Source organism: Rhyacophila brunnea, unplaced genomic scaffold, assembly GCF_057557595.1.
Source record: "Rhyacophila brunnea isolate RB1 unplaced genomic scaffold, BYU_Rbru_1.0 scaffold_3, whole genome shotgun sequence".
NCBI classification, from domain to species: Eukaryota; Metazoa; Arthropoda; class Insecta; order Trichoptera; family Rhyacophilidae; genus Rhyacophila; species Rhyacophila brunnea.
The window spans coordinates 351,241-369,408 of NW_028232965.1; the positions used below are offsets into that span (position 1 = coordinate 351,241).

At 34.4% G+C, this 18,168-nt stretch overlaps 1 protein-coding gene across 1 annotated transcript in view; it reads right to left on the reverse strand.

The window, feature by feature from the left end:
• Nucleotides 1-17,631, reverse strand: part of LOC147067717 (27 kDa hemolymph protein-like) — a 36,856-nt gene extending 19,225 nt beyond the window's left edge. Inside the window, exons 1-2 of the mRNA XM_085952508.1 lie at nucleotides 17,380-17,631; nucleotides 8,210-8,376 (exon numbers count right to left, since the gene is read on the reverse strand). Of these exons, the coding sequence (XP_085808634.1) occupies nucleotides 8,210-8,376; nucleotides 17,380-17,422 (210 nt within the window). The 5' untranslated portion in view covers nucleotides 17,423-17,631. The remainder of the gene's footprint in view (nucleotides 1-8,209; nucleotides 8,377-17,379) is intronic.
• Between the last annotated feature and the right edge of the window lie 537 nt (nucleotides 17,632-18,168).

Here is an 18,168-nt window from a genome sequence, read left to right on the forward strand (position 1 = left end):
AGACATATGCTCCAATTGATTGGCAATCGCTACCTACACGGAAGAATAAAGAGTAAAAAATACAGAGTCGATATCACTAAATTCCAGTACCTACTCACGTAGCACTTATTATAATCAACTGGTATGTGAATTGTATTAAGAATAATTTTATTATTAATGAATCATTAAGTGTGTTGCTCGCTCTTTTGACAAAATACCGACGCTCCTCGAAACAAGCGTCGACAATTCTCGACATCAACATGTAAGTGAAATACGATTCCTAAAACGATAAAAGTAATTAAAACTCGGGAACTCGAGCGATTATTTTTATGATGAGTGACCTCATTTTGAGATGTCACCACTTGTTGATTTCAGTGAGGACGATGTTGTCAACTCCAACATTTGTCAACTTAGTTCAACAAACGATTAATGTAATTTTTGTTCCAATAAAATATGATAATATCGTTAAATTTTATGAGGTTGGCGACAAAAGTTTCTGGTGTAGTTCCACTTTTACATTCACGTACCTATCTACTAACTAATTACTAATAGGTTGATTGATAACGTCCGACAATTTCGAAGGTTTTGTCACCAAAAAGGGATGGTAGTTTGATGTGAGATTAGATTTTGCAATAATACGGCTCGGTTCAAGAGATCATCACGCCTTTAGTACGCTTCACGGGTGTGTCTCAGTTGCAAGTTAATTAACAACAAAAATTGTTTACTTTTTTCACACGTTCAAAGTACCTAGTGAGTAATGACTTTGTAAATATTTAAATGCGAATGTTGTATTAGTCATTATTTGTCACTTACACGAGGATAATTCTATTTGTCGGATATTTACAAGAGTTTACCTATTCTAAAACAAAATTCTCCGAAGAATACTTGAACCGGTTAAAGAAAGCCAAAGGTGGCGCATCCATACGGATGCTGAGCTCTGCGAACAGTTTAAGGCAAGCCCATTATAGTCAATTTCTTGAGAGCACGAAACCTCAGATGGACCGGTCACGTTATTAGATGCGAAGGATCTAGAACTCCGCATAAAGTTATGAAGGAACCCCGGTAGGCAATCGGCCCCTGGACCGCCCCCGCAGGAGATGGGCGGATAACGTCAATAGGGACGCAGAGAGGCTGGGTGTGACCGACTGGAGAGAGAGAGAGAGCTCGGAATAGAGATTGAGTGTAGTCGTCCATGGACTCGAATGGTCTGTAGCGCCAGAAGTATATTTAGAATACTTAGATCGTTGCAGTAAAAATGTACATTTATTTTTTCGATGAAGCATGAACCAAATGAGTTGGTCAAATACCAACAACTATTTCTATGGTATTATGTAAATTTAAAGATTTTTTTGTGTATATGTGAACCAAATGACTTGGTCAAATACTAACAACTATTTCTATGGTATTATGTAAATTTAAAGATTTTTTTGTGTATATGTAATAGCCGAAAATTAATACTTAACAATTTTTCAGACAATTTGAAACTGAAAATGAAACGGGATGGCGTTCGAAGTCTGATTAGGGCCGTTTCAGACGGGACACCGGTGTCGCGCTCTTATATAATAAGGAGGCATTTGTATTCGAATAAAGGGACCTTTGTATTATGTTTATGAACGCCCCAGAGCTAATGAGCCAACGCGTGTCCGGTACACTTTTCCGTCGGCCGCTACATTCTCAAGCCGCCGATAAACTTGTTTTTATTACCGCAGCCAGTTTTATGTTCTAATTTATAACGCGAAATTATGCGTTGACTCATTAGCTCTGGGGCGTTCATAAACATAATACAAAGGTCCCTTTATTCGCCTCCTATATTATATCGATCGCGACACCGGTGTCCCGCCTGCACCGCGATTTCCTAACTCTCGTCTCGTGTGGCACCAGACGAGATGACGTAATTGTGACGTCACGCTCGAGGCATGCCGACCGCGCACAGAATAACCATAGAAAATTTTATTATGATACACCTATGTGTATGGTGACAATGAATAGCGCCGCTGTCTGACCACTCGCTATTTTCTCGAATGCTATTATCACTCCGGTAGTACGTCATAATGATGTCATATGACGTCATCTCGACCGGGAAGCTTGCACTCGCAAGTTCTAACATAGAGCCCCTGAAACGGACCTTGGTGATTAAAGGCAAAACTTTGCCTAGAGATGAATTAAACGAACATTTATTGCATATCGGTAAGTACCTACTCGAATGGTTTTTTTCTTCAATTTTGTAATAGCTATAGTTTCATCTTATTTTTCGTCATATTGTTGACATACATAATTAACACGTCATATTGAATATTTCAAATAACCTAGTCCACTAGGAAAACAACAAAAGTACCTACATATTTTATTCAAAGTCCATTTCGACCCATTGTTTCGAAAATACTTCCAACAATAAATTGTATACCTATCACTTAATATGCATTGTCATTATGTAGTTTGTGTAAATATTGACTTGAATGCATGCATTGTTTTGTGAATTATGAGGTATGTTAGGATTTTATGAATTATGCTTAAGTTCACAAAGTAACAATACATAATATGTCATTAATTGACAAAATATCTAAAAGATCACGTCATACAAAGTGATTGCCACTTGGCAGCAGTGAAATCGGACCCTTTCGTTAGAATTGATTTGATAACAAAATACTAACGGAAAATACAATCTACCTACTGTTGTTATAAATACAATAGGTACATATAAGATCTTAGATGACAATTGTGCTGTACCTATCTATGAAATATTAAAATTATTGACCTTATAATATGTAAATACCTACTGCATAAATTAGCTTTAATGACCCAGATCGCAAATCTAAATTCATCTTGACTCAACAATCAATATGTTGAATGTGTTGATTTAACCCAATGATTTAACCCAGGGGAGGGCAAACTGCGGCCCGCGGGCCGCATGTGGCCCGCCGGGTATTTTTTTGCGGCCCGCCATCATTAATTTTACTTTTGATTACGAATAACTTTTTTATAATTTTTTAAAAAATATTGACAATAGATTAAAATTTGAAGAATTTGTTGTTTCGTAAATGTATTTATTATCTCAGTACATCTTCCTTGCGTCTCGTCACGCACTATTTAAGCACTATTTTCTACGTTGAACATCGATTTCAATAGATATTGATAGTGTACCGACAGAGCTACAACTTGAGATTATTGATCTGTAGTGTGACACTGATTTAAGAGAATTGCATCGTCGTGAAGAAATCTCCAAATTTTACAATGCCCTTAATTCAGACAAATTCGACCAACTTAAAGATTATGCAAGAAAAATGTTCGTTATTTTTGGATCAATCTATATATCGAGGGCTTAGTGTCAAACAACACTATCTACAAAAGTGCAACTTTACAGGAGAGCCAAAAATCGTTATTTTAGATTCTTGTAACTCAACAAGGGAAATGTTTATTTAAAACCTAATGTTAATATTTTATAATTTATTATGTATTGTATATTTATCTTGCTTATGATGATGTTAAAAATTATAGGGATAGTTTAAAAAATATATGAAAACAAGGGTAACTTATGTAGTTAGCGTTAAACTTTACTGACGATTTAATAAGAAATTAGAAAAGATTGACATAACGTTGTTTGACTATCATGTAGCCATAAATGTAAAATAACGTTATCTAAAAAAAACAACACTTTTTTGTAGATAACGTTGTCTGACTTTAAGCACTCGATATGTGAACAAACATTTTCGATCATGAACCTCAATAAAAATTCTTTACGATCAAATATCTCCGATGCCCATTTACAAGCAGTCAATCAACTACAAAATTAACACCTGAATTAAAAAAAAATGTTCAACAGTTTTATTCTTCTCATTAATTTTTTTTAATGTTTATTTTTCGTGATAATAAATAGTGTATATCTAAAAATGGTATTTTACTTGCGGCCCGCCGCTCATTTTTAATTCTTGAATTTGGCCCTCCATTCAAAAAGTTTGCCCCCCCCTGATTTAACCTAACCCAATGTACCACCACACACTGGTAGAATGTGACATTTTGTTTGAATAAAAAAATAGCTGGTGTTGCAAGCAACAAATTTCACTTAACATGGGGCGCAAGTATTCCTAATTCCAAAATGTCGTACTGGCACATGTACAGAAGTGGCTTTTTCCTGCGTTTCTGCATGTCGCAGTACGTCACTGTGCCGGCATGGTCTGGCATCATAATATGTGCACGGAAGACAGTAAGTTGTAACATTGCGCCAAATTTTGATTTCTGACTATATTGCAGACGAGATGATTTCAGGGCTCGAAATGAACCGGAGCGCCGTTCCTGTTTGTTAAATCGGTAAAATTATCGCTCCGTCTCGTGGAAAAAAAATTGGCCATCTGAGCTAGATATGCCATACTTAATAAAAAATCGAACACTTATTTTTATGAAATACACATAAAATTTGATAAATATGTAAATATCTTCAAATAACTGTCGAGCGTTCCGGTACGTAAACTTTTCCATTTCGAGCGCTGGATGATTTTCAATGTGTGACAGGGCTAAAACCGAAAGAAATAAATAAACAACCCAAATAAAGTCAGTTTTTTGCGGACATCAAATTTAGAGCATCGGACCGCGTGTACAACATCAGAAGTCTTTGGATACACGAGAAAGGATTGGTAATAACAAGAAAGGAATCTGCTTATGGTAGTCTAATAGAGAAGGTGTTGTATGAATTTCATGTCATGTTGTCATATCAAATCACATGATGTTCATATTATACGCTAAAGTAAACATAGCGAAGCAGGATATGTATTGGTACTGCACAACATACTGTAAAAAAAATAGTAAATACTCAAAACGACATTCAGAGACAGACAATTTTATTTTAGAAGTGTATAACTGTTGTTAAATGTAAACAATCTGCGTCTACGCATTTTTCAAATCTAAGCTCATTAGAGACTGTACCTACCTAAATAGGTACATACCTACGTCCAATTATTACATTTATTTTCCCTTTTCTACTATACGATTCATAGCTTTTAATAATATTAGTAAGAAATACGTAGGTTCTCGCCAAAGAGGTAACCGAAGACATGTTTAAGATACAATGTCCAATGTAATTATTGCAAAATCAAAATGGACGCGGCCAATATCATTCAGAGATTGACGTCAAAGGCTAAAGGCGAACCGCAACGTGAGAACTGCCATTATTTATATCCTTGGTGGACAATGAATTGCTAATTTAATTGTGGCGATAAATGTAGCTACGTATTAACAATTATCACATGCATGCATTGTAGGTAGTGGTTTTAGCAAGCGAGTGCAAATGCCATAATGTGCTGCAATGTGCAATGGTCAAGGTCAAGATCACACACTCTCCTCGAATCTTGACCCGTTGTCTAAGACCGTCGATGGCAAAACTATGATAAAGGGAATATTACAAGAGGATGTAGCTATCTAAGGTATTCGAAAATAAAATTATTCGAAAAATGCTCTTCGAACAATTTCAATCCCATATTAGTCAATGCCTTTGGGGCGCAAAAACTCAGATGAGCCGACGTTGTTAGATGCGAAGTATTCCCATGTCGTTGCGATCTGTCGCACCCATAAGTGGCTGTGGTGTGCGCGTGGCTTAAAATTAGGGTGTTCAACGTGCGAAGCCACCTTATCGCCCCATGGTAAAACCATGAAAAACATTGGGGGCTGGGTGGGGCCCAGTTTCTCGCGATCAATTAATGAAAAATAAAACACACATAATTCTGCATTCTCCATTCTTGAAGGCTATACTTCAGCTGGGGCACGGTCTAAAACGATCGTGACTACGCGACGCGAAGATTGTGCAAACGCGCGTGCAGAACAAAACATAATTTGTCATAAAAATTCATCATGCGTCCATTTAATGTTATGTTTATTGTTATATTAGTAATAATAATAATATATTCATTGAGATGTTTTCTTTTTGAAGTAAATGGGTAACTTTTTTAGTCATCTTTACACGATTTAAGAATTAATTCCCCCGACGCCATTACAAAACAAATTGACGTGTTCACAGCTCGACTATTGATCTCCGATTGGCAGCGAATCCGAAATTTCGTCGCACCTATAGTTGAAAATTATTTGCCGTTTCACTGAAGTATTGGTTCCATCCATTTATGGCTAATGTACCAATAAGTATTTCTTGCTACGCCACGACAAATGGCTGCGAGAAGTGGTACCGATCTGACCAATGTAGGTACCTACAAGGGTCTCTACTTTTAAGAATCGATGTCTTCACCGAATCTTATGTTATATAGGTACATACACTGATACGACAGTGTCAAGAACGCTCCGTGTAATCATGAAAATCCATTTCACGTGAATTGGAGAAGTATACCGGATTCCGCCCTATAGCGTGACCCTACGTTTTCCTGCAGCACAATCCTTGGATTCCGCCATCTTGATCGACGATTTCTCGCCCCGCAGCTATGCTGATATATAACGGCGGGGTGATGCAGGGTAAAGGACGCAGGGTTGATATAGAAAAGAGGCACGGACCTTGACGTGCAAGACTTGTGCTCAAAGCGTGTCAGGGCTGAGAGCGAAGTGAGTAATTACTAAGAAGTAATTAAGATTGAGGATGTTTTGTCATTATCACCAGTAATTTACAGAGTTGCAAAAACGACTTGTTTTCAAGTCGAAGAAACATCGCGACGTCAACAAATGTTATGCGAAATGATCTCTAGGGTCACTCAATTACATTACCATGCAAGATTACATACATAAACGTTGTACCTAGGTAGGTACATATTTTTTTAATAACAAAAAATGCGAATTTAATCATGATTGTTTTCAGTTCAATTAAACAATTAGCTTAGTATTAGACATCGAAAACTATCACGATGAGGTGTACGGTCGTCTAGTGCAGATGTTCCCAAATGGTGTACAACGAGCGATTGGGGAGTGTCATTGAGCAAGATAACATTTGATAGGTACAGTTAAAGTGTCTTGCCACCACATACCCGTAGGTACATGTGAGCTTAAAAAAAGTCAACTCAAAAGATTTGGTCAACATTTTTTTTTTATCAGGAAATGATTGCTATTATAAATCTTAATTAAGAAAGATGAATTCGATGAAATATTATTAAACTTTATGATTATTTTTAATATCAAAATCGTCTCAATTTACAAATTTAATTTAATTAGTAAGCACTAAAATCAATTGTTACGGCGCCATCGATAACGTGCCCGATTATTAAATCGTAGGGAGCGGGTTCGAATGCCGCTTCTGACAAAGCTGAGAAAGTGGCTAACATCCGTTTTTCGTAAAACACCCTGTTAGAAACATGCCTGCCGACATGCAATTTGTATACATGTTTATGTATTATAACTGAAAAAAAAGTAATTCTTATTCAGTGTGCCACAAGATTTTATACTTTGAATAATATGCAGTGCATGCAATATTAAGAATTACAGTTTTTGATGATGGGGTTGGGGTACCTACCCTGAAACAGGATATATATCCTGAACTCGAAATTATGGACTTTTTACATGTATTGATGACATGATTTAAAATAAAAGATCTAATACTTTTGGTCGGCCACCACAACAATTTTGCGCTTTAGGACTTAGGTGAACACAAACCACTTTCAAGACAAGGTACTCGTAAATCTAGTTTACGCTTTGCAATGCAAAATAATATGTATGTAGTTCCGAAAGTGATAGAGATAGATTCTGTATCTACTCAATTGGCTATCAATTGACTTTGTCATTCAAAGACCATCGGGATGTGTGACCTCTAATATTACACGTTCAGTGCAGTTTAATAATAAAAAAACTTTAATTTATTTCATTAAAAATGTTTCAAAAATATTCAAGAAGATTGGAGTCTACTTTGAATATTGGACGAAATTCTCAGGTACCTAAATATGGATATTTTCTTACGTCCAAATTCAGACAGAGATTAAGTCAGTAAAAGAAAGGTGGAAAAACTTACAGTAGGTGTATGTAGTAGATAATATATCGTTGTATCGAAATAGCACAGCGTAGATAAAAAAAACTATATAACCGGCTATGGGATGTAATAGATTTTTCTGAAAACCTTCATTGGAAATGAGCAGGACCATAACTTGAAGGAAAGACAATCGCTGTACAAATCTATTCACACATCCTAAATGTTGACCCAGAGGCCGCCGAAATAGTCCGAAAAAGCCGGAAGTAGTTCCGAGAAAAGTGGAATCAATTTGGTGATGTCTTCGTCCAGCAGTGGATCGATCCAGACTGATAATGATCAAGCACTTACCACAATTTTATTGTAGGCCGCCTCGTCTGCTTCCTTGATGCATTTCTTTTTCATTATTTCAGCAGCGTCCTCGACAGAAGGAACTTTCGATGCGTCGAAGCCAGGAATTTCTCCAACCGTGTTCTGGAAAGATTTGATGTCATCGTCTATCTCAGCTGTGGCGAAAACTGTAAAACGGAAAATTAATAAAACTACTGTATTATGATTCATATAACGTGAATAAGCTGATAAAATGTTTTCTGCTTAATATTATAATTAATACCCAATATGATGAAGGTACTTTCTTCTCACTCGAATGAATGTACACTCTATATCGATTCTTTCTTTTAAAATTATTTTCTCTACTTGTTCGTGGATCGATTATCAATCAATCATTCAAATATATATATTTATAATATTATAATCTATCTACATACCTACTTTACTTATATAATTATCGTAAAATATTTTGGGTAACACGCACATTGCTTATTCAAACGACACTTTGTTAAAACTTTAACATTTTCACTCAGATTTTTGCACATTTTGAGAAATTTCATTTTTTTTAATCGAGCATAATTTTAAAGAAATTCACATTTTCAGAGATAAATCACTCTTAAAATCGCGTTTCGGTAGTTTTCTCGACATTTAAATTCGCGTTGTCCAAATACATTGTTACGGTGCTTACAACGTTCAATATACTTTGTCTTATCACAACATTCGTTGAATTTATTTAAATCTAATTAGGCCACATTGGCGTTCAACAATTATTATAGAGAGGAAACGATTAAAACTTCATATAAAAATGCATTGATTTATCAAATCCTTCACCCAAAAATCAAACTTCACTAGGTGCATCATCTGATTTCGTATGTTCTCAGGCGTAATATTTTTACTTTCAAATATCGAATCATCTGAGCCATCAGAATCTCTTTATAAATTATCCTAAGACATTTTGGAAAATGCACACATTTTTTTATTTAAACGCCGTTTTGTTGATTTTTAAAGTTTTTCACTTTGTTTTTTGGAGTCCTGAACTTAGGTATTTCAATTTGAGGTAGATCACACATAATATCACGTTTAAAAACGTGTTTTCTATCTGTCACTATATTTTTTCATGTCTTGCCGTCCATCTACCACAAATAATTAATTATAATGTCGCTTAATACTTTCTATATAATCGATACCTATATTACAAATCACAAGTTATTATTCTACATCTACAAATCTGTTTAAATGTGAAATCGACACATTGGTGTTCGTGTGAGTTTAAACAAGAAATAAATGCATATTTACTCACTAATTAGGTACTACGAAAACATAATAAGAAAACACGACACCGGTATTTATTTGTCACACTAATACCTATGAGACTGATTGATATTTGTTTTCTTTCGCGAATCGATTATAAACGATTACTTACTACTTTATTTGAGGTGTCAGTATATTTAAAAATTTATAATTTTCGAAAATCAGAAAAACATTGAAAAAAGATGACATTTTTATTAGCATACTTACATAATCAATTAAAAGACATTTATTGTAGTATTAATTTTCTATATGTACGTATATTTATTACTAATAATAGGTAATAATAGAAACTTTTAATAATACCATCAATAAATAATAATTAATAATCAAAAAAATTATACTATAATATTATGTATTACATACTTCCATATAAAACACATCGTTATCCTGATACAGTAGTTGTATTATTTTTCATTTAGGTGGGTAAATGAAATTATGATGTTTATATTTTATTAAGGTGATACTTCAGTGAAACGGCAAATAATTTTCAACTATAGGCGCGACGAAATTTTGGACTCGCTGGCACTCGGAGACTGAGCGTCGAGGTGTGAATACGTCAATTTCTTTCGTGATGACGACGGGGGTATTAATTCTTAAATCGTGTAAAGATGACTAAAAACGTTACCAATTTACTTTAAAAAGAAAACATGCCAATGAATATATTATTATTGTTACTAATAGAACAATAAACAGAAGATTAAATGGACGCATGTTGGATTTATATGACAAATTATATTTCGTTCGGCATGCGTTATTTGCACCCGCGTCCCGCAAACCGCGCATCGCCTAGCCACGATCTTTTTAGACCATGACTCAACTGAGGTATAGCCTTAACAATTGCAATAATGTTTCTTCTTATTTAATATTGTAAATAATGACACTACTTACGCGTCATTTATTTTTATCACCTCTAAGTAAAATACATGCTTATAAGCAAGTATAATACCTAGTCGATTATGACCATTTTCCTTCGTTTCCATTTTTGTCCTCAGCCAAATAATTTGTTAAATAATAAATTAAGAAAATACGTTAGAATTTATTTGTATAATATGTATATAAAGTCCTTACTAAATTTAAAATAAAATACCATTTTTGCTACTAAGCAAAGCATCCTTCGAGCAAAGCGCCCACCCCTTCAGAGTGGTAATTATCTCAAAAGCCTTTTACGAGAAATAGTTTGTATTCATCTAATGAATCTAATGTAATGGGATCTTCCTCACTCAATAAACAAAATGTGTTATTTGTACTGCAATAATCTAAATATATGAAAAACAAGGTGATTGATTGTCTTTTTATAGGTCCTGTAAATTGGAAAATAAATTCTCTACAAATGACCTCATAGGCTTTATCTTTATAGAAGAAGGTTTTTTTCAACGTCTTTGGTTGACGTTGATCTATTTTTTAGAATTATTTAAATCTGGGGACGTGAATAGAATTTTCCTGATTAATGAATTTACCTTTTTTGTATCATTCTGTAATATTATTGTTTCAATATCATTATTTGATTGTTATCAGTAATTACCTAATACATGTTTTGTTTATTGCACGAGCTCTTCTTTATTATTCTCATCTCATATTCCAATATGGCGATGTAATGAATGAATGATATTTTCCAGTTAAGTAGGTACCTACCTAACTACCTACGCACTAATCGGTAGGATCTAAGAATGAGTGGAAGGCTACACTACGCACCCTAAGCTCATCATTATCAGTGTTTGCTGATAAAATTATGTTGGATTAGTGTTATCGTTGACAATGATATCATTTGATCAATCAGTTAAATAACCAAGTAAGTAAATATAATTCAAAAGGAATCACTAATCAGATAAGGAAAGAATCTTTTGCAATATGTATATCGATATTTACTTATAAAGGCTAAATTAAATTAGGCAAGGTATCTACAATTGTATTGTAATGTAATGTAATGAATGAAGAACTCTTCAACAAAACATTACAAAAATCGTTCAAATGTAGTATTCCTTCACCTACCACACCAAATTTTGGTATTCAAACTTTTTTGTCTCGCGGCGATCTTCGTGTCCGAAGATTTTTTGTCGCGCTCTTCAAAATACCAAGTACGAGTACACTATTTTGTATTTTAATTGAATACACATACACGTAAAGATTCTTTAAATTCTGATCTACACGTTATATACCTACATATATTTCGTTAGTGCTCTGACAGAAAAATTTGCCGAATCTACGTAATTTATTCCCAAAACCAATTTCCTTTTTAATATGCTGCCCCTAATAAAACATGACCTCCTAGCCACACGGGACATCATTGCAGCTAACCCAATTTCTCTCCATCATCTGAATCCATGTAAACTTCTCCATAGTGAAACCGATTGCTAAGGTGAAGTACCTACTTAGATGCTGATCAAAAACAACATTGGAGATTACTTGTGAGACAAGCCATCGCTGACTGTTAAAATAGAGTAGGTGATAGGATTGTTTACATTTCACGAAACTTCAGGTGTGAACATTCTGACTGAGCGAGCCCCTCTTCCTCTTGTGCTTCAAAGAAAACCGTCACTACCCAGTGACAATGAATAATTACTCGTAAGAGTCCTAAGTAGAGTTGGGTATTTCCCGAGAAAATCTCAATCTCGAGATTCGGGATTTTCCAAAATAATGAAATTTAGAATTCTCGAGATTCGGGATTTCCAGAAAAGAATTCTCGAGATATCGGGAAATTTTAAAAAAAACCTGTAAAAATCCTAAAATTAGTGTAAAAACAGACAAATTCCTAAAATATATGATTTTTATTTGTTAATGTAAGAAGAAAACAAAATAGAAGTAGAAAAACAAAAATAATTCAAAATATTACTTATTAAAATACAATTTCAAAAAACACTGACTGTCAATCGCGTACGTTTTTGAGACACAAAGTTTCCTGATGTTGCAAAAATTGCGCTCATTTTGAATCGAAGTTGGCTTAATTGTGTTAAATGCCCCGATCAGTCTGTGAAGGTTTTATGTTTTGTCTATTTTTTTCATATAGAAAAATCGTTTTTCAATTAATATTTGATAGTAAAGAAATCCCGATTCCCGAGAAAAGATTCTCGAAATCCGGGATTTCCCGAAATGTTAAAAATTTCAATTCTCGAGATTCGGGATTGAAAATTTCGAAAATTTCTCAAGAATTCCCGAAACCCAACTCTAGTCGTAAGTACTATCTATGGTATCTGCCATTGCAGCCGATAATAATATTGTGTATTATCTTATCAAGACTATGCCAGCGCACATCGTCGCAAATCGGTTTATCATCGCTCCATGCAATTCGAAACCTTAAAACTTGCCAAAATCAAAACACAACCTATCTTAACATAGGAACAAGTATGTACCTACTTCATAGGGCGAAGGTTGTTTTAGGTTTTGAATTTCCGGTTTGGATCGATTTGCGTCAGCCTATTTGGAAAGTACCTAAGTAGGTACTTACCAACTTGTGTTTTAGCTAGTCTGTATATTATAGATTAATATTGACTAGGTGCCAAAAGTAACAAAAAGCATATTAAACCAATGGAAAACTCCTTTACATGTAACGTTATTTGAAAAACTCCTTTCGAAATCAATACTTTATTTTCGTTGAGATTTTAAAAAAAAACATGTCACTATTTCTAGGTTTTGGAGTATACTCGTTGCTGGTAGAAGGTTAGCCCGATCGATAACCATTAACTTGGTCTCATTCCTATTAATAAGAGGTCGAATTTGCGACTCTCTTCCTCTGCCCGGTCTTTCATCAGCAGCGATGAGCACGGTATCATGTGCGAATCTTAAGTTGTTTATTTTCTAGCCACCAATTATTATTCCGTCTTGTCAATGATATAGGGTTATCCGCATTACATTGAACAACTTGGGAGATAAAACGCATTCCTCGGTTCGGAAACTCCCAGAAAATGCGCTATTTACTTTTCCTTTGTGTGGCTATTGTTATAATTATAGGTTTTCGGTGGCACATGTACCTGAGGTGTGGTGGAACTCCCATTTCCAGAAGTACCTTCCGCATACAGTTCCATCTCACACAGTCGAATGCCTTCCGATAGTCAATTAAGCAGAACACGATATGGGTATTAAACTATCTCAAATTTTCAATAAGTTGCCAGATGTTCAGCATTTACTCGTAAGTTCCCTTGCTCATATCAAACCTGTTTAATGTCTATTTGTCTTTCGATGAAATGCTTCAGACGTCTGCTGACTATACGTAATAGGATCTTGCTTGTAGGTAAGTATGTGAAATAAGAAAGAATGTTCGACAGTTTCCACATTTACGTTAGCAACCTTTATGTGAGGGGGGGGGGTCAAAATTGACTGTCAGTCGTTAGGCCATACACCGTTTTTCCAAACCATGTTGCATAATAATAATTATTGATGTATGGTTTTCTATGGCTTCTGCGGGTATGCCGTCGCCACGCCGTGATGACTGTGAGTTTTTAGTCTATTTACCGCCTCTATCATTTCACTAAAATGTATTTTAGGTTCTTGCTCATCGATACGTACCTCACCACCGCATCGCCCTTTTTTCCATAGCTTCCTTTGCCCCAAAAAGAATTATATTGTCCCCAACCTTTTTGATTTTGCAGAACTTTTGGAATGTTTCATAAGACTCGGAAAACTCCTTATCTGACACATAATAATATGGTCCAGATGTGTCTATCTTACTAATATGTTATAGTTATATTATGTGAAATCATTACTTACATTTACATACTATACTTTATTATTCTTTGACTATCTTATATAAATATGTAAGGTGAGTCGGGGTAAGTGTAACTTTGGGGTAAGTGTAGCTACTAAGATATCTCAGTATCTACTACAAATTGGATGATGCCATCTATGGAAAGGTGATAGCAAAGTCACCGATTTATAAAAATAATCAGAAATGGTGTCGATACCATATTTTTGAGGTGACTACATGGATTATTCTCCAGACGACATTTTGAAGTCGACGAGTGAGATGGTAGCTGTTAATAAAATATTTTTTAAACACGGAAATCTGCACATTGTGGTTGTAAAAATTGGTGAGTAGGTATTTGTGTTTCGATACGCTGCTTCACGTTGTGTTATCGTTTTACTGAATTATAAGCATTTGAAACCTTTAATCAAGTAGACACACTTCCCCCACGAAAGTAAACACGTGGGGTAAGTGTGCCTTTTTATTGTGTCACACTTCCCCCATAATATATCAATGTTTGATCAGTTTGATAATACTGCAGTTGCATCTAATTCAGAAATGTTAGAGATTTAAAAATGGATTGTAGTACAATTTGCTACAAAAAAACTGTGAAACATTTTGTCGGAGTTATAATAAAACTTGAGCAAGATGACAGAATTCTGACAAAGTTTGCTCGAAAACTTAAGACGATTAAAAAAGAAAACGAAACTATGTTTTCATTTCCAAGAGTAGAAGATATTTACGAAGTCAAAGAAGAGGATGTCATCTGCATATTGCCTCAACCATCAACTGGACGAAGAGGCGAAATAATTTTCAATCTCTGGTTACAATATTCAGTAGGTACCAAGTCATGCAATTTCAAATATCGCAATTCGAAATAATTAAGTTAGAATAAATAGTTTTGTAAGTAAGCACTTCTTGAATAATTGTAAGTACAGTAAAAACGAAAGAATGATTCGAGAATGAGACCCAAAACGTTACTGGAGATTTAATGTTTTTGTGTATTAATTATTATATTTTCTTTTATATCTTACTCTCTATTTGTATCCACATTTTATTTTTGCTTATTGTTATTTAATTTTGTAATAATACGAAAATAATCATGTTAGGTATATTAAATATCATCAACTGTTTGTTAATGCTCACTGTTTCGAGCTTAAAAAATAATGTTTAACCCTGTTAATTCTTGGTGAAGCTATTATAACATTTCAAATTTAACTCACACTTATTCTCACGCCGCACACAATCGACAAACTTCTTTATCGTTTTGATTTTACTGTAAGTGCTTACCTCTTTGTTATGTAAATACTGACTATTTTTAGGGTTACTTTGTATTTGTGCTCTTTCGAGACGAATAAAATTATAAGTTAATCTTCAAACGCCTTTGATTGATTTACCTACCACTCCTGTTGCTGAGATAACCACCGTAAATAATTAAGTACCTACCTAATAAAAAACGTCATTTTTGTTTCGGGACATCACTAGCTCTACATAATGACACACTTACCCCAAAAAAAATGATAGAGATCATTTTTGTTGAAAATCTTTACAAAAGTTTTAATCAAAGAATCAATATCCATTAAATGATATATTACCTTTCCATGCATGTAATACGTTATGGTTTTGAAGAACTTTTGGAATAATGGTGAATTTAGTTACACTTATCCCAATAATGTGTAACAAACTGACTAGTAATCAAAAAATAATAAAATGTCGTATTATAGTAAGATATACAGTGGGTTCATTCTGTACATATTAATTGTAATGATATTGTAGATCATATGGTAAAGTTTTCAACTGTTTAAAACATACCTATTCATCATGAACCAGGTTGAAATTCATCTCATTAAATTCTATGTCACACTTACCCCGACTCACCTACATTCAAATAAACTCATAAAAATCCATAACCACATACACAAATTTAGTTGGCGACACAGGCAAAATATTTCCAAAATAACTTTCCCTTTCAAGTAAAACGGGTGCTTCTTCAATAACGCGTCAGTTTGTATTTTTATCGCCATTTTTTCTCACAGAACCTCAGGTGGAGATCACTGCCTTTAGAAATTTAAATATTGTCTAGCCCATTCTATCGAGACATTGGATGTATGCTTTAAGGATGTATTTTTTTAATACAACAGCAGATGTGATCCTTTGATGCATTCATTAGTCATAGAGTTGAGATCTTAAACTCCTAAATTGGATTATTATAATGCATTTAAAAATATTTTTACGTTAGGTACTTCTTTAATTTGCCACTATTTGGTAAGTGCTGACCAGGGAACTCAGAAATAATGGAAACTGAAATACACAACGGGTAAGGCGATAGCAGGTAACCGACTCGAATAAGGAAGAACAGGGTTAAACTTACACACGTGTTAAGAATACGTTTTACGTCGAATACTAAATACTGCTCTCGGTTTATGCATTTACGCTCATTTAATGTTGGTGTATTACACACACTATTGCACGTGCATAATGCGTGCTTCATTTTCGTAGGACACTCACATATTCAAAAGCCTGCTTCACCATGCGGCGTATTGAATATTGCCTATCGGTATTCTATTTATTATCTGTTCTGTGGTGCTGACCTTTGTTGGTGCTCGACATAGGTACGTAAGGTATAGGTAAATCATTCTACAGTGGCACCATAGGGGTTTCGCGTATGTATTGGAATTGTTTGCTACAATGCCTGATTTAATGCTAACAAACAATACCACTACAACTGCAAGTCGCTTTTTCCGTACCCATGGTGACCCTGTCGGATGATTTACCTATAAGTACCTACTTATTATAATACTAAACCACTATGAAAAAAATATTTTTTCCGAGGACTTTGCCGCCCCCTGAAACCTGCAACCCGGGTGTTGCTTCACCACTAGCACGTCTCTGTATGTAGGTATATAGACATTATATTCATGCAATTGAGTCTGATAAAAATAATGCGAAATTCGTGGTTTGTGGCGCGTGAAAGAAATGTTATTTATTATATAAATACGTATTATTATATTTCTTATAGCCGTATCCACGCACCGACGAATGCGAGCGTATTTTGTTCTAGAATCTTCAGGTAAAGTGGTCGCACGTGGTAAATCATTGATTAAAATAATTCTATTTTGCATTTCAAATGTAACACTATTGACACACTGTTGTCATTCATTCATTAAGTTTTAAAAACTATGAAAAAATAATGTAATTTACTCACCCAAGAAGGTCGAAATAACAATGAAAATTATTTTGTTAAACATCCTGTTGTTTTAAATAACTTTAAACGATAAGCGAAATATAAACACACAAATGTTTAAAAAATATCAATTGTTACAACGTAGTTTTCGTATATATATTTCGATATAAAATTTATTGACACAACCACTTTCACCCTGACAACCACCTGACAATTGACTCAATATTGAACTGAGTGAACTGACCTTATCTATGGAACTGACGGAACTGACTGAACGAATTGAACGGATAAACGGACCAGTGTTGCCATCTTTTCAAAGTGGAATTATAGTACAGAGCCTCCAAAATTATAGTATTTGGGGAAAAATATAGTACGCATTGTCATCAGCTGTTGAAAATGTATACTTAGGTTTTTTGTTTCTCAGAAAAAAATAACGGTACCTTCTCCGACTAAAAATGCTTACCGAAGAATTCAAGAAATTTCATTTTAAACCAAAGTTAAGGGATTTTTTTACGTTTTTGGAGCCATTTTTTCCAAGTTCTCCAAATCTTCTTATATTGCGAAATTTTAGTACTTTGCACCAATTTATTGAACGGAAATATCGAAATTTTAGTACTTTTTACATCTTTTTTCCGGTATTCAAAATTATAGTATTTTGGGCGTACTATACCTGTTTTATATCGTACATAGTACGCGGACCAAAATTATAGTACAAATACTATAATTATAGTACGGTTGGCAACACTGAAACGGACTAAACACTAACAACCAGTGTTCAGTAGATTTTGACAAAAAATTCAGTAGATTTCA